The sequence below is a fragment of the Cervus elaphus genome, chromosome 7, assembly GCF_910594005.1.
Source record: "Cervus elaphus chromosome 7, mCerEla1.1, whole genome shotgun sequence".
Taxonomy (NCBI): domain Eukaryota; kingdom Metazoa; phylum Chordata; class Mammalia; order Artiodactyla; family Cervidae; genus Cervus; species Cervus elaphus.
In genome coordinates, this window is record NC_057821.1 from 30,636,989 (window position 1) to 30,655,025 (window position 18,037).

Here is an 18,037-nt window from a genome sequence, read left to right on the forward strand (position 1 = left end):
TCAAAAATAAGGGAAATCACTCAAGAGGTTATCTAATCAAGAGGAAGGAAGATCTTACTAGAGTTGCATTTATAGACCACATCATATGCACGATAATTTTTGCTCACCCCTCCACCCCATAACTGGGTGAACAAGTGGGTAGATCCTCTTATACACACATTTATGGTGAGAAAGCAGAGACTAATGGAGGTGAAGTGACTTGTCTAAGGCCAAAAATGATAACCCATTATGTGAATGAGAGTTTGCTTGCCCCTCATTTTTGATTGCTTTTTGCTTCTGGGTCTTCTAGTTTATTGTTGTTCTTTCCTAAACTGCCCCTGCCATTGCCATACACACATTTTTATCAATAAGGCAACTTTTAAATTGTATCAATAAGCCATGAATTGGAAATAGAACTGAGGCCAGAATTCAAGACTTCTAACTTCAGATCCAATTGTTTTAGCCTCCAATTAGTTTTTTCCATATGTTTTATGTTTCTCTGATAACTCTGATTTTATCCATCCCTAAAACTTCCACATTCGTTTTTCCACCTCTTCATATGTTTCCTGCTTAGCTGTGTCTGAGATGACTCAACTCAAACTTTCCTCCAAACCCTGATCCCCACTCACTCTGATGCCCACTATAGCCCATGCCTCAGACCCAGCTCTGATGCATACTGATGGGTGGCTGGAGGGATGTCCAGGCAACCTCTACCTGGAGAAGAAGGGGAGAAAGGACCACAGTAAAAAGGCTTTCTTGTCCCTACCCATATTCAGCTCAAGGAACACCATAGAAGTGAAAAAGATTCAAGGAGAAGAGAAGATAGGTTTACAGGGAGGAAGCAGAAGTCAGAGCCTTCAAGAAGGGCCGAAGGTGGGATCTTGGAGCAGGACCCAAGACTCCACCTTTGAACCCTGTCCCACCCTCTCTGGAAGTCACTCACCTTCTCTAGACTGGAATTTGTCTGAACAAAGCCGGCTAGGAAAAGGAGAAAAAGACAAGAGGCCCTTAACTGTACAGTCATGATAGTATCTTCAGATCACTGGTCTGAGAGTCTGAGGTCATTGGGCACCCAGTAACCTTTTGATACTCTGCCATGGACTAGCCCAAGCCTATGTAGGCCAATCGCAGGGCGGCAAGGATTTCTAAGGCATGAGTGGGGCAAGAGGACATAGAATTCAAACCACATCCTCACCTACACACACCCCCGTGAGCACTCAGCGCTCACTAGTGCGATGAGGACCTGGGACTCACATAAATTCTGGCAGAATTATGAAAAGGTGAGGGCAAGCTCTCCACATTCCTTCAAGACTATTATCTATTTTTTCTGAGTGGATAGCCATGTCTAGGTGCAGATGCAGTCCCCCAGACATCTCAGTAAATTCAATGCAAAAACGCATGACATGGATATTCCAAATACTATCCCTAATATTATTATTTGAGCTTAAAAAAAAATCAAAGAATGGATCACATGTGATCTCTCTAAGAGAGTTAGAAGGAAACTGGGCCTGAGGAAGGGAAAAATCTTTACACATTAATATGTTCATTATACATTAAATGTTTTCACATGCTTATAAGTCAGTAAGAAAAACCAAGCAGCGCAAAAGAAACTTGGGCACCAGACAGTAAACCAAATGACATCTGTGGTAGGATACAGTGTTCTCCCTTGCCAATAATCAAAGAGGTAGAAACAAGAAAAGTTGCATTCTGCATTTATCAGATTGGCCTAAGTTCAAAGGAATGGAGGTACCCAGTCTAGGTGTCAGTCTGGTATAGAAATCTCTTATACTTGAGGTGAGGGCAGAAAGTAATAGCCACCAACTTTCTGGAGGATAATCTGCCATTTTAAATACAATGCTTTTTTTTTTTTTTTAAAGAAAGTAACTTAAAAATTCTTTTATTTTGAAATGATTATAAATGTATTGGAAGTCGCAAACACTTCTGTTAATCTGCTGGAAGCCACAGGGCCCAAGAAGAATAATGGAAGTGAGACTCATGTTGCTCTAAGGATAAAAATGCTTTGCCTCTCAACCATCCTAAGAACCCCCATCCAGCAAAAGTTTCTAACCACTGCTCAATAGTATCAGCCAAAATTTTGAATAGATGAGTTTATGTAACAGGCCTTGAGCACTTGGAATTGCTGAGTTTCTCACATAAATAACATATATCTAATTCCCACAAACCTCATGGCAGAGGTGCTGACCAATAACTTTCTCCCTTTTATCTACAGTATGGTTTTGCTTTCTGGGCCTCTAGTGCTAAGGTTTGAGTTAATCATACTCCTAAATTCATGATTATTTGTTCTTGCATGGTCCCCCCTCTTGCTTTATATTCATACTCAAACTTCATTGTTTTTTTTATTCCCTTCTCCCTGTAGGTGAAATATGTTTAATATGCATATTGTACTTCTTCTTGAAACATCTGTATATTGTATATTACCCCTTTGAAATTTAAAAAATTATTTTTTAAATTTGGATCTCAGATTTAAAGGGTTGAATTAATCACACTTTAAAATCTATGGCACTATTTCATCATTAGGCTGTGCAATGATTCTCTTCTTATATTAATGAAAAACATTTTTTGTCCCCAATCCAATCCCATTTTTCTACGTCTCAGAGAGGAAGAGTGTCAAGGCAACAGTTACTACAGACTGGAAAGTTGGCAACCTTTGTCATGTTGCGACAAAACATTTGGTAAAACTTTTGTCTGATGACTTAGAAGGCAAAATGACTAAAACAAGGATTAATGTGTTTCCTAGTGTTGTGGGATTAGAGGGGTGAGTTTAGCAACTAACTGTGCTCTAAGGAGATAACTAACAAAGAGATGTTGAAAAATATTTGGATTAGGTGCAGAGGATCAGATTCGTTTGTATTTACCACTCTCCCACACTCTTCCTCCTCCCAGAGGATTTGCACAGAGAGCTCAGCTTTACGAACTGCCACGTTTATTGAAATGATAAAGTCTTCTTTAAAGCAAACTCTGGGAGATGGTGAAGGACGGGGAAGCCTGGCGTGCTGCAGTCCATGGGGTCACAAAGAGTTGGACACGACTGAGTGACTGAACAACAAAAGTCTTCTTTTCCAGTTCTTACTCTTTTTTTAACTGGCCCCAGCCCTCTCTCTTCCCGGTTCACATAAACAGCTAAAACTGAAGTCTGAGTAGGGTTTAATTCTTGCTGCTGGTGGAGTCTGGGCATTCATGAATTCTCTTGGAAAACAGAGGCTTTTTGTTATCCCAGATTTCTGATCTCTTCTCAGAGGCCTCTAATCTAGAGGGAGGAGCCCAAAACAATGACTGCTGGCCCAGCTACAGAGCTCCTGAAGCCCTTTAGGGCAGCTATACAGATTTCCTGCTTCTGTGACACCTTCCAGCCCACAGATTCTCCTGCCTTTGTCCAGTCACAGTTAACACTGGATTTAGCCCAAGGCAAATACCCATCATTAATTTAACAGATGAAGGAACTGATGCTCAGATAGAAAAATTGACTTATCCAAAGTGGAATTACATTCTGCTTCTTTCCTGCTGTTATAAATTCCTTACTTTATTAGCTACATTATCTTTGCTCATCACACAATAACTAACTCCTAGAGCAGAAGAGAAACATTTGTCATAATTCTTCCTGAGTGTGCAGATCAGATCAAGTGGCCTAAAATCTCTGCCTTCCCATCTCTGTGTCTCATTGTTTTAGTTTCCGTGGAAATAAGAGCTCCAGTCAGGAGAAGGAAAAGTTTAGGAGCTCAAGCTCAGCAGGTGGGACTACATGAGGGGCACTTCCTGTCATAATCTATCTGACTATATCGTTCTGAATGCTGAAGCCATTTCCTATTTGTCTTCCTTCTTCCAAGTTCTTCGCCTTCCATGCTTTTTTCCTCTTCCCCCTGCTGCCACTGGAGCTGCTGAACTCTTGTCTCATGATATCCCTCTACCAATAGTGAGCCAATAAGGCTAACAATTTGTTATAGAATCAAATCCAGAATCTCCAGCATGGTATCCAAACTTCTCCTGTGATCTCAGCCTCCTTCTCAGTCTTCACTCTCAATAACCTCAGTCTTCAGACAAGCTAAATACTCTCCATTCCCTGAAACATATCTCTTGGGATTTAAGTTCTTGATCTTGGAGGCCAATTACTCAGGGATTCCACTTTCCTTATCCCAGATTATCTATATATTTATTTCCACTGAAAGATCAAGAAAGCAAATTCATTAGTTTTTACCAAACAAGATTTTTAAGTAGAAATGTTTAGATCTGAGCCACAGATTGAATTTGAAAACCAGTCCAGATCTAAATTACACAATAAGATCTCTCTAAATTACTCAATAAGATCTGATTTTAAAAAAAAAAAAAACAGAACAAAACCACACGTGTCAACAACTGCCTATTTTTCCTAGTCAGACTCCAATATTTCCTTGAGGTAGATTTCTTATGAGGATAACTTGTTTGCCAAAGGTCACGCAACTACTGGGTGGCCATTTAAATACTGAAATAAAGCCTTTCAGATTCTCTGTCTTAGCCTGTGTTAATGACTTAATCCTACCTTAAAATCAACACCAAGTTTCTTATGTTAGCTTCATTTTTTTTTGAGTCAACATTTATTATTATGTATTGATTTGGTTGCGCTGGCTCTTTGTTGCTACACGAGTAAAACAACTGGGCTTTCTCTAGTTGTGGCGGCTGGGTGGGGTGGGGGGGCTACTCTTAGTCGTGGTGCATAGGCTTCTCAATGTAGTGGCCTCTCCTTTGTGGAGCACAGGCTCTAGTCACGTGGGCTTCAGTCGTTGCAGCATGCCGGCTCAGTAGTTGTGGTATGCGGGCTTGACTTGCTCCGCAGCATGTGGAATCTTCCCAGACCAGAGATTGAACCCATATCCCCTGCATTGGCAGGTGGATTCTTTGTTAGCTTCATTGATCATAGAGGAAACAAGTTAAGCTTTTTTTGAGATGTAGTCCACCTTCTCAACCCAGATTCAATCATAGCCTCTACAACTACCCAAATACGATTTAAAGATTTTTGTCCATCATTTAGATATACTTGGATATTTTCCCTGAATTAGACAATCTTCATTGTCATCTGAGATCCCCATTCAGGTCTCTAGGATTTTCTTGAGTTGCAAATGTGGCTTACAAGTGTGAAACATAGGGTCTACTCCTAAGCCTGCCATTTTAAAGTTATATTGCTCATGTTTATATGGAATTCATAGTTGACAAATCTCTTTTATATCAAGGATTTCATCTGGCCTTCACAATCAGCCAGTTATAAAGGTAGAAGAAGCATTATTTGCTCAGATTTTCAATGGAAAAATGAGGTTAAAAGGGAAAGTGAAACTTGGGTAAAGTCTCATTAATAGCATAGACCTAGACTGTAAACTTGAGTTATTTCAAATCCACTTGTCTCTCCACTCTAGGTTCAATTCTCCATAAAATATATGTTTGAAAAAGGAAGGAAGTTCTAGAGAGACCACTGACTGTTTGCATTTAATTTTTATCCTCATGTGTTCTTAACCTTCTGGCCTCCTTCTTCAAACATGAAGAGGAAGCTCACCTCTGGTCCAGGCTGATTCTGGCCCTGGGCCTTCACTAAGACAGCTGGCCCTGACACCCAGGCTTCTGAAGCGTCTGTCACTTGTGCCAAGCTTTCCTCCTCCAACCTGCTACAGGAAGAACTCTGCTTCTTGGAGGTTGGGGTGGGGAGGCAGTGAGAGGAAGGATGTGTACTCCCTTGGGTGATGTTCTTGTCTATTACCCCTGTCTTAATGGGCTGGGGGAGGGCGTGGGAGAGAGAGCTCTGTGTCCATGCACAGCCACAAGAATTGGAATAACCCACACCACTCAAACGCAAATGTCCTCCCACCTGGAAACTCTCCAGTCTGTGTCTCAGGCCATTGCTGCTCCCAGAGAAAAAATAAATATTCCCATATCACCAACACACACTGCAATCCATCACCAACAACTCAACAGAACTCTGGGACATTGAGAAAATACATCACCAAGGTCCCTTCTAAGGCTGACATTCTTAGTTTATTTTCTTAGATTTTCAGAGATTCTGAACACCCTTAAAATTGATTTGATCAGTTATTACCCCTAGATGATTAGGAAATAATAGTAGGAAGACAGAAATTTTACAAATTTTAAGCTCTAATGTGTCTTATGGGTCATGTTTCTCAGGCCACAACTCTACACATGAGAAGAAGATGCTCAGTATAAAGTGGAGAGATTGCTTCCTCTGAGTCACAAGGCCAAGGCTAGACACATCCACAGCTCTGCCCCCACAACAGTCTCTATCCTTGTTGCAGTCAGATCAGGTTTAGAATAAGCAGTTTATCCAATACTTCTTAAACTGATTGAATAACTTTTCTTTCAAACCTAGATTCACTCAAGGTTCATGTGTTGATATTGATTATGTCTTCTTCATATCTTTTAAGTCTAGAACAATCCCATTAAGTTTCTCTTTTATGGCATTTTTGAAGATGATAAATATCCCACATTTTTTGTTTGTCTCATTGTTTCCTCAAAATGTCATTCTTCCTTTGCACAGGCAGACCTTGTTTCTATTGCCCTTCACTTTATTGCACTTCACAGATACTGTATTTTCTATAAACTGAAGGTTTGTGGCAACTCTGAGTTGAGCAAGTCTATTGGTGCCATTTTTCAAAGAGCACTGGTTTTTAAAGCATGTACATTGGGTTTTGGGTTTTTTAGACACAGTGTTTATGCTACAAACTTAATAGACTACAGTATAATATGAACATATCTTTTATACCCACTGGGAAACAAACAAAAAAGTTTATGTGACTCACTTTATTGCAGTGGTCTGGAAGGAATCTAGCCCACAGTATCTTCAAGGTGTGCCTATATTTCTTGTTTTGGCACTGAAGTTGAAGACTTAGATGGACTGGAATTTTGTGAATTGAATAGTCATCCCTGAGTATCTGCCAGAGATTGGTTCCAGGAGCCCCTATGAATACCAAAATCTGTAGATGCTCAAGTTCCTCATGGAAAATGTCATAAATACAATTGCTACAATCAGCCCTTTTTATCCACGTGTTTCACATCTATGGATTTAACCAACTGCAGATGGATGCTTGTTTAAGGTAGAAATAAAGTTCTAATTTTTTTCTCATATATATCCAATTGAATCATCACTATTAAAAGACCATCCTTTATTTTTCTATTACTTTATATTGTACTTTATGATAGCGGGCTTCTCAGGTGGCTCAGTGGTAAAGAACCCACCTGTCAATGCAGGAGACGAAGGTTTGTTCCCTGGGTTGGGAGGATCCCCTGAAGTAGGAAATGGCAACCCACTCCAGTGTTCTTGCCTGGAAAGTTCCATGGGCAGAGGAGCCTGGCGGGCCACAGTCCATGGAGTTGCAAAGAGCCGGACACGACTGAGCACGCACATGCAGATGCTTTGTCCTAAATCAAGAGTCCTCATAGACACAAATCTGTTTCTGAGCTCTCTATTTCTTTCCATTGTTCTACTTGTTTATCGTTAAAATAATGCTTAATGTAGCTTTTAAACATGTAGTTTTAAAAGTGAATTTTGATATTTTATAAAGCAAGTTCTCCCACCCTCTTCAAAAGTGTCTATTTTTTTGTACTGACTATTTTTTAAAGTGTTATTATTACTAGTTTTAATTTTTGGCATGTTGGGTCTTTGTTGTGGTGCAGGGGCTCTTCATTGTTGTGTGTGGGCTTTCTCTAGTTAAAGATAGAGGAGGCTACTCTTCATTGGGGTTCGTGGTCTTCTCCGTGAGGTGGCTTCTCTTGTCACAGAGCACAGGTTCTAGAGCGTGAGGGCTCAGTAGTTGTGGTGCACAGGTTTATTTTCTCTGCAGCATGTGGGATCTTAGTTTCCAGACCAGGGATGGAATCCATGATCCCTGCATTGCAAGGGGAATTCTTAACCACTGGACCACCCAGGAAGTCCCTTGACTATTTTTGACCATTTGTACTTCAGTTTCTTTTTTTAATACACTAAAGTTTCTTAAGCATCTTTTTCAAATTCCTCAGGAATGTCTGTTAGGATTTTGGTTGAGATTGTATTGAATCTATAAAATGGTTTGGGCAGAATTGACATTTTTACATTGTTTACTCTCCTAATGATATACCTCAAAATTGACCCAGAGCTCTTGAAAATTGTGGCAGTTAAGACATATTTCTCATCATAAAGATCTAGTACATCTTTTGTTGAGTTTACTAGTAGGTATTTGATTTTTTAATGTTATTTTAATTAAATTAAAATAAATAAATATTAGATTTATTTTTAATGGTTTATGAAATATACAGAAATATAATAAAATTTGTATTGATGTTTTATCTAACAACTTTGCTAAATTCACATAATAATTTATTGCTCATTTCTTTTTAAACTATATGGTTGCAAGGTGGTAGGCTTCTCTGGTGGCTAAGACGGTAAAGAATCTGCCTGTAATGCAGGTAGACTGGGATTCAATCCCTGGGTCAGGAAGATCTCCTGGAGAAGGAAATGGCTACCCACTCCAGTATTCTTGCCTGGAGAACTCCATGGACAGAGTCTAGAGCAGGAGACAGCTGACTGACTCTCACTTTTACAAGGTATGCTAACAATAGTTTCATTTGTTTCTAATCTTTGTACATTTAATTTCCTTTTTTTTCTTTTTTTGCCTTCAATTCACTGTCCAGTTTTGCCAATACAATATTGAATTAAAGTAGTAACAGAGATTCTTTCCTTGAACATTATTTCAAGGGGTAATGATTACTTGTTAGATACTCTTTATCAGGTTGAAAAGGTCTCTTGTTTTCTTAATTTGCTGTGAGTTTAAAATATGAGTTGTTGAAAAAAAAAAAAAAATATGAGTTGTTGTTCTGAAACAGATAGGCTACCAGATACTTCTCCAGCAAAGATGAGTCTATTCAAGATGAGCAAAGAATTGCATTTCAGGATTTGCAACTATGGCAAGTCACGTGCAAGTCCCCACAGGCATGGAAGAGAGATTGATTTTTATAGCAAGGAAAAGGAAGTTGGAAGGGCTCCAGTAAACAAAGAGTCCATGGCTTTTCATTGGCTGAGTTCAATTGCCAGAAAAATTTTTCTTCTTCCTGCTGGGCTCTGCTATGGCCACAGAATGTGAGAGCTCCCCCCTCTGGTTTCCCAGCTCTATTTAACTGAAGCTTCTGTTTATTAATTTTTTACAAATTATATAATTATATGTTATATCACTGGTATATTTGAACATAAATAGATATTACTATCTAAATATATAAAGAGAAATATGTTTACACAGTCTTCATAATACATTTACTTTGTTGTTATTGTTCAGTTGCTAAGTTGTGTCCAACTCTTTGCGACCAAATGGACTGCAGCACACCAGGCTCCTCTGTCCTCCACTATCTCCCAGAGTTAGCTCAGATTCACATCCACTGAGTTGGTGATGCTATCTAACCATCTCATCCTCTTCTACCTCCTTCTCCTTTTGCCTTCAATCTTTCCTAGCATCAGAGTCTTTTCCAATGAATTGACTGTTCGCATCGGTGGTCAAAGTATTGGAGCTTCAGCATCAGTTCTTCCAATGAATAGTAAGAGTTGATTTCCTTTAGGACTGACTGGTTTGATCTCTTTGCAGTCCAAGGGACTCTCAAGCGTCATCTCCAGCACCACACTTCACAAGCATCAGTTCTTCCGTACTCAGCCCTTTTTACATTTGTACACGCCTAATGGAAAAACCATAGCTATATCTAGATGGATCTTTGTTGGCAAAGTGATGTCTTTGCTTTTTAATATGCTGTCTAGGTTTGTCATAGCTGAGTTATAGCTTATATTTGTCATAGAGAGGAAGACCAGGTTGTTAGAGAATTAGAACATCCAGCCGCACCCTCCCTCCAGGGAATGGAGGCCAGGAGAATGGATTCAATTATTCATAGTCGCTGATTTCATCAATCATGCTTTGTAGGAAAGCTCTGTAAAAAACTCTAAATGACAGAGTTTGAGAGCTTCCTGGATGATAAACCCTGGAAGTATTAGGAGGATGACATACCTGGAGAGGGATATCCGCATACCCACCATACCTTGCATTGCATTTCTTCCATTTGATTGTCCCTGAGTTATATCCTTTACCAGTAAGTATATATCAGTAAATATACCAGTAAATCTGAGTAAAGTGATTTTCCCAAATTTTGGGAGTCATTCTAGTAAATTATCGAAAGGGAGGAGAGGGTCCAGGGAAACCCTGATTTCAGTTCAGTTGCTCAGTCATGTCCGATTCCTTGCAACCCCATGGACTGCAGCACGTCAGGCTTCCCTGTCCATCACCAACTCACGGAGCTTACTCAAACTCATGTCCATTGAGTCAGTGATGCCATCCAACCATCTCATCCTCTGTCATCCCCTTTGCCTGCCTTCAATCTTTCCCATCATCAGGGTCTTTTCCAATGAGTCAGCTCTTCATATCAGGTGGCCAAAGTATTGGAGTATCAGCTTCAGCATTAGTCCTTTCAATGAATATTCAGGTCTGATTTCCTTTAGGATTGACTGGTTGGATCTCCTTGCTGTCCGAGGGACTCTAAAGAGTCTTCTCCAACACCACAGCTCAAAAGCATCAATTCAAAAGCTTTCTTTATGGTCCAACTCTCACATCCAGACATGACTACTGGAAAAACCACAGCTCTGACTAGACAGACCTTTGTTGGCAAAGTAATATCTCTGCTTTTTAATATGCTGTTTAGGTTGGTCATAGCTTTTCTTCCAAGGAGAAAGTGTCTTCCATTTCATGGCTGCAGTCACCATCTGCAGTGATTTTGGAGCCCAGAAAAATAAAGTCTGTCACTGTTTCCACTGTTTCCCCATCTATTTTCCATGAAGTGTTGGGACCAGATGCCATGATCTTAGTTTTCTGAATGTTGAGTTTTAAGCCAACTTTTTCACTTTCCTCTTTCACTTTCATCAAAAGACTCTTTACTTCTTCTTCACTTTCTGCCATAAGGGTGGTGTCATCTGCGTATCTGAGGTTATTGATATTTCTCCCGGCAATCTTGATTCCAGTTTGTGCTTCATCCAGCCCGGCATTTTGCATGATGTACTCTGCATAGAAGTTAAATAAGCAGGGTGACAATATGCAGCCTTGGTGTATTCCTTTCCCAATTTGGAACCAGTCTGTTATTCCATGTCCAGTTCTAACTGTTGCTTCTTGATCTGCATACAGATTTCTCAGGAGACAGGTAAGGTGGTCTGATATTCCCATCTGTTTAAGAATTTTCCACAGTTTGTTGTCATCCACACAGTCAAAGTCTTCAGCATAGTCAATAAAGCAAAAGTAGATGTTTTTCTGGAACTCTTGCTTTTTCAATGATCCAGCAGAGTTTGGCATTGTTGATCTCTGGTTCCTCTGCCTTTTCTAAAACCAGCTTGAACATCTGGAAATTCATGATTCACATACTCTTGAAGCCTGGCTTGGAGAATTTTGAACATTGCTTTGCTAGCGTGTAGTTTGAACATTTTTGGCATTGCCTTTCTTTGGGATTGGAATGAAAATTGATCTTTTCCAGTCCTGTGGCCACTGCTGAGTTTTCCAAATTTGCTGGCATATTGCGTGCAGCACTTTCACAGCATCATCTTTTAGGATTTGAAATAGCTCAACTGGAATTCCATCACCTCCACTAGCTTTGTTTATAGTGATGCTTCCTAAGGCCCACTTGACTTCATATTCCAGGATGGCTGGCTCTAGGTGAGTGATCACACCATTGTGGTTATCTGGGTCCTGAAGATCTTTTTTGTATAGTTGCCACCTCTTCTTAATATCTTCCGCTTCTGTTAGGTCCAAACCATTTCTATCCTTTACTGTGCCCATCTTTGCATGAAATGTTCCCTTGGTATCTCTCATTTTCTTGAAGAGATCTCTAGTCTTTCCCATTCTATTGTTTTCCTCTATTTCTTTGCAGTGATCACCGAGGAAGGCTTTCTTATCTCTCCTTGCTATTCTTTGGAACTCTGCATTCAAATGGGTATATCTTTCCTTTTCTTCTTTGCCTTTAGCTTCTCTTTTTCCCCATTTATAGTTAACCAATTAGTAGGTGGATACCCCCAGGCTGGAATTTACAATGGGTCCCTGAAGTAGGGGCAGTGTTGTGAAACTGGACCTTTAAACTGTGAAGACCTGGGAGTTGGTGTCAGAATTGAATTGAACTGTTGAACACCAAATTGATCTCTGGAGAATCACAGACCCCCTAGACACAAGAGGCCTTCAAATCAGAAACTCAAGTCTACCTGCAGAGATACTAGCCCTTCTTGAGAAAATAAATGTTAATGGTGTTAGTATCTTTTTTTGTACAATTGGCTTGGTAGTCCATTATCATCTTACCAGTTCTCAAGTGCTTTATGAGAAATATTAGACTACAGACAGAAAAAGAGAAGGCAATGTGACCATGAAGGCAAAGATTACAGTGATGCAAGCCACAAACCAAGGAAAGCCAGAAGCCCCAGAAACTGGATAAAGCAAGAAACAGATTCTCCCCTAGAGGCCCCACTTGATTTTGTCCAATGAAACACTTTGGACTTCTGGTCTCTAGAACCTATGAGAGACTAAAGGTTTGCTCTTTTACGTCATCAGCTGTGTGGTAACTTTTTACAGCAGCCAAAGGAAACTAATACAGATTTTAGTACCTAAAAGCAGGGTGCTACTGTAACAAATACCTAAAAATATTGATGTGGCTTTGGAATTGGTAAATGGGTTGAGGCTGGAATAATTTTGAAATACATGATGGGAAAAGTCTAGAATGCTTTGAATTAACTATTGGTAAGAATACGATATTCAAGGATACTTCTGGTAAAAAATCAGAAGGAAATAAGGAATATGTTATAGAAAATAGAAAAGGAAGTTTGTGACTCCTTTTTGGCATCACTCCAACCTCTAGCTTCCATCCTCTGTCTTCTATAGCAAAATCTCCATCTGCTTTCCTCTTAAGAATACATGTGATCATATTTAGGCCCACCCAGATAATCCAGGATGATCCTTTCATCTCAAAATCCTTTACTTAATCACATCAGCAAAATGTTTGCTGATAAAATATATAAAATAACATTTACCAGTTCCAGGGATTAAAATATGATATCTTTGGATGCTATTATTTAGGCTACTACAGAGTTTGGATTTGGGATCAGAACACACTTGAATGTGAGTCCCAGTTTGACATTGATCTGTAACTTAGGAAAATTAACCATTTCTACTCTGTATTCATATCCACATTTATAAAATGGAGAAAATAATAACCTTATGGTTATATTGGTGATGATTAAGAAAATCTGTATAAATATTCCTGATACAGAGTAAGAAGGGGATCAGTGCATATTAGTTCTCCTTCATACTTTGTTCTTTCCCCTCTCTCTTTTTTTCCTTTACCTCCCATCTCTCTTTATCCCTCCCCTCCCCATTCTATCTCTGGGATCAAATTCCTCCTAGCATCTCTCATTTCTACTGACTTGTCTTCCTGAGGCTGTTCAGGGTGTAGACAGAGTTGGCCCTGAGATCAGTTGAGAAGTGCAGGAACCTACCAGCTAGTGTTGAACAGTTCTAAGTAAGAAACAAATGGGAGGAACTTCCCTGGTGGTACAGCGGTTAAGACTCCTCATTTCCACTGCAGGGGGCACAGATTCTCAGATCCCACCCATGGGTTAGGTGAGGCAAAAAAAAAAAAAAAAAAAAAAATCAAATGGGAGAAGTCAAGTTTGGCCCACTTCTTTCAGTTGCCCCTCACTTGACCAACCATGGTCCACTGAAAGAAGCTTTCCCAGGTCAGAAGTTTCAATCACTCCAGTTTCTGGGCCTCTGCCTTTCCATACATGAATAAAGAAACTGCAGTACTTGAACACTAAAATTTTAAGAGTTTTCTGTATCTATAGTCCCACTCCCCAGTCTTCTCAAGGTGAAAATTGGTCAAATTAGATGACCAAGAGACCTGAATCTCCTAAAAGATGAGACTATTAAATGTGAAAGAGCATGAAGACAATCATCTTTTAGTCCAAACCCCTACCCCCAGGGTAGGATTGGGTAGGTTGGATTGTGGTTTGCAGTATTGATGAGATGGGCATAGTCTTTCCTTCTGTGGGAGTAACAAGGCCTGTCACAGAAGCTTTGGGACTATGCCTGTGGGGATGTCTGATTCTGAGGCCAAAGGAGTTGCTTGGCTCCTGTGGGTGCTGTGGGGTCTCGGATGCCCATGGCTGTGCAGGGATGCAGTGGCACCTCCCTGGTACATTAAGGTAGAAATAATGGACTTGGGCCTTACCTGGAAAAGTACACATTCTTCTTTACACATTATCCCTTTTGTTTCACCAGACCCTAGAATTATTTCTTGGAGCAGATGAGGTAGAAATTTTGACAATAGGGGCAGAGCCTACAGGAGTACTTTGCTTCAGGGCCAGCTGCCTTAACGAAGACTCAGGATTAGGGCCATAGCCAGCCTGAATCCAAGGTGTCCTCAAGGATGGAGCAATAGTAGACACAAATATGGATAAAAGTGTAACAAAAAGGGAAGTATAGCATACCATCATTCATCTCGTTACCAAGTTCAAGCTCATACTGCTCATCACACAGCAGGCCAAACCATAAAAAATAAGGTGTTGGAGCAAGGAACAGAGACTTTATTTAGAAAGTCTGCAAACCAAGAAGATGGCAGACTAATGTGCTAAAGAACTCTTCTTGCTTGGTTTGAATAAAGCTTCTTTTATGCTACAAAGAGGAAGAAATGGGAGGGAGAGAGGTCAAGAGGTGATGAGTTGTTGCAGACTCCTTGGTGCCTGCCAGGTCTTGGAGGGGACATGGTAATCCTTTGTTTTTGAGTTGTTCAACATAGGGCTGACCATGTTGCAACTATAAATATTCAACAAAGTGGATGTTATTTCCTGTTCTGCAACTCCTTATCTCTATGTGGATGAGTGGTCACCAAGCAAGGGAAAATTATCTTTCTAATGATTAGTATACCTACAAGCTAAGCAAAAGTTTTAAACTTTAGGCATGGGAGGCAGAGTTTCTGGAAGGGGATTATCTTCTATACTTCAAGCTACAGGCCGCATTCATTTTATGATTAACACGCATATGTACAGAGTTAGCAAGGCTGGGCAGGAGGCAATTAGCTATAGAGTGCTAAGTCTAGAACTTAAAGAAATAGATTCAATATGGAGTCAGGTTTGTTCTTCCCTGTTACACACTCAAATTTCCAATATGTGTAGTTAATGAATTTAAAGAAGTCGAAGGAGATTTTTAAAACAGACAAAAACAGATTTGAAGTTAAGTGACTCTCTATTTTTAAATCTTACATTTATCAGTTGAGGAAAGTATGCTTCCCCTTTGTAATTTCTACGCTGATAGTGAGGGCAAGATGAGATGGTAGATATGAAAATATTATTTACAATATGAAAGGGATGGTATTACAAAATTATGGCAAATCTGCAATGAGAGTCTATGTCTTTCCTTTGCAAAGCAGAGAAGAAAACCCCTAGAGTCCTGAGAGGAAGGCCCATGTACATAGGGAGATAAAATAAGTGAGAAAAATATTTCAGGCAGAATCAAGCATAGGCTTGAATCTGTAAGTTGAGATTCAGGTTAATAAAGTAGTAATTTCATTCTGGAACTAAAATGAAGGCTTGTCTGGAAGTAATAAAGAATCTTGTTTCCTTTATGATCAAAGAAACTGAGAATGAAAGAACTTTATGGTGAATGTGGGGTAGACATAAGGCAATTGATGAAACTTGTCAGAAATCAGAGAAAACTCAGTTCTTATCTCTGAACTGAAACTTACTTGCAAGAATTAGTTTTCTAGGGCTTCCATAAGGAAGTCCCACAAACTTAGTGGCTTAGAGCTATGGAAATGGATGGTTTTACAGTTTTGGAGGCTAGAAGTCTGAACTCACAGAATCATCATGGCCATGCTTCCTCTGAAACCTGTAGGGAAGGATCCTTCCTTGCCTCTTCCAGCTTTTGCTAAGCCCAAATATCCCCTGGCTTGTGGCAGCACAACTACAAGCTCTGTCTCCATTTACAGGACATCTTTACAAGACCAACTTTTTATGAGGACATCAGTCATATTGGATTAGGGATCCATCCTACTCTAGTTATGACCTCATCTTAACTAATTACATTGGCAGAGATCCTATTTTCAAATAAAGTCACATTCTGAGGTCCTGCAAGGAAGGATTTCAATATATCTTTTGGGGAGAATATAACTTAGCCTGTAATATCCTGTAACCTTGTACAAATCATTTCTTAAGAATTCTATGTCATCTAACTGCTTCATCCTGACTGGGTCAAAGAAATAGTGGTTGAGACAAATTGATCTGAATCTCCCAGTCTTTTCTGCCCTAGCCCTACCTCGGCTATTTGAGAAAGGCAGCAAGACTGACCTTGAGTCCAATTCAAGGCCTGGTCAAGCTCCCCAGAACCCTGATTGGTGACTCAGGCCTCTGAGGTCTTGCTTAATAATTGCACTGCATCATTTTAAATAAAAACATGTAATTCATATATCAAAAAAATCTTTCAAAAATGACCCCAAAGTACTGCCCCTGATTTTACCTAAAAGGTAAAATCAATACCTAAATAGATGGATTTTGAGTGTTGAAGACAGTTCAATCTGCCAGAAACATAACATTTCTGGAGGGAAGGGTACACCTGAAAATTTTAACTAATGTCAAATCAGGAAGGGCGAGTGCTCCATGGGAGAATTTAAAATTGAAAGTGTAAGAATTAGGGAGGAATCAAATTATTTTTAATATAAGAGTGATGTTAACAACACAGACCTTTAGAAAAGTCATAGAATAAAAGCTGGGTGTAGAAGAAGAGAGACTGGAAAAGATCTGGGAAGTGTGAGAAGGAGGAACCTTCCTTCCACCCCTCTTGAATGATTGTGGCTGGACTAATAAAAAAAGCGACCCAAGACAGATTGACAGGAGGAAAAGAAACAGTTTAATTTGTATGCAAGGAGGTCTTACAGAAATGTGTCCTCAGAAGTGGTCAAAGCAGGCAGCTTTTATACTTTTCAGACAAAGACAATAAACTTGTGAGGAACTGACAGGACAAAGAAACTTGGGCTTGGGTGCTTAATTAGTGAAAAATCTTAATAGAGTTTGGGCTTGGGGTAGTAAATTAAGGAAGTAACAATTTTGGTTTATACAGATTCTCTGCTCTTGCATCAGTCATTTCTTTCTTTTTTAAAAAGAAATATTCATTTACTTGGCTGCATTGGGTCTTAGTTGTGGCATGTGGGATCTTTCGCTGTTCTGAACGGGCTCTCTAGTTTTGGCATCTAGGCTTAGTTGCCCCACAGCGTGTGGGATCTTAGTTCCCCAGCCAGGGATATAACCCAAGTCCTCCGCATTAGAAAGCAGATTCTCAGCCACTGGACCACGTCTGCCTCCTTCCCTCCTGCTCATGTGTTCTTCCTTCGATTCTCATTGTTAAAGGCCAGGACCCAAGGTGCTCAAAAGCTTATGAGGAATATTGGAATAGAAACCTGGGCAGTTGGGACTTTGGACCATTTGACTTACTGATGAGGTCTGTTCTGAAGTGTCTTCTCACCATTCAGGGGCTAGTTAGTGCAAAAAGAGCAAATGTAAATCACCTCAGACAGTGAAGATTTAGTTGCAACAATTGATGATTCATGTCGAACCAGAGTGAGGACTCTATGGTATAAAGAGCCAAGAGTTTGCTTTCATTTCACCGTTACTAACCTGTGACCTTTGAGATGTCACTCTCTCTGTGAGCTTCGGTTTTCTCATGCAAAAAGATGAACATATGGATGAAAAATAGTTGCTTAAATGTTTCAGGCCTTGGGCTGAGTTCTTCATAGTTAGAATCACATTCCATTCTCAAAGCAGCCCTAGGAGGTAAACATTGTTACTACCCTGATTTTACAAATGAGAAAACTAAGGTACAGAGACATTAACTTTCTCTGAGATAAGGAGCTAGTCAATACCCTTATCATTGGTATATATCATAGTCTAAGGTTTAGCCATTTTTAAAAATGAGAAGGTGAGAGGCCAAGGAGCTCATGAATGTGTATAGGCCTGTGTCAAGAGGAGGACACTTTCGCATGG

At 39.9% G+C, this 18,037-nt stretch overlaps 1 protein-coding gene across 5 annotated transcripts in view; it reads right to left on the reverse strand.

The window, feature by feature from the left end:
- Positions 1-18,037, reverse strand: part of GPX5 (glutathione peroxidase 5) — a 39,352-nt gene that overhangs the window by 7,808 nt on the left and 13,507 nt on the right. Inside the window, exons 2-3 of one of the 5 annotated variants that reach the window (XM_043908261.1) lie at positions 17,672-17,820; positions 923-957 (exon numbers count right to left, since the gene is read on the reverse strand). In XM_043908261.1, coding sequence (XP_043764196.1) covers positions 923-957; positions 17,672-17,807 — 171 coding nt within the window. In that variant the 5' untranslated portion in view covers positions 17,808-17,820. Of the gene's footprint in view, positions 1-922; positions 1,004-17,671; positions 17,821-18,037 lie in introns of those variants that run through there. The other 4 variants (XM_043908264.1, XM_043908265.1, XM_043908262.1 and 1 more) reach the window with 4 other exon arrangements.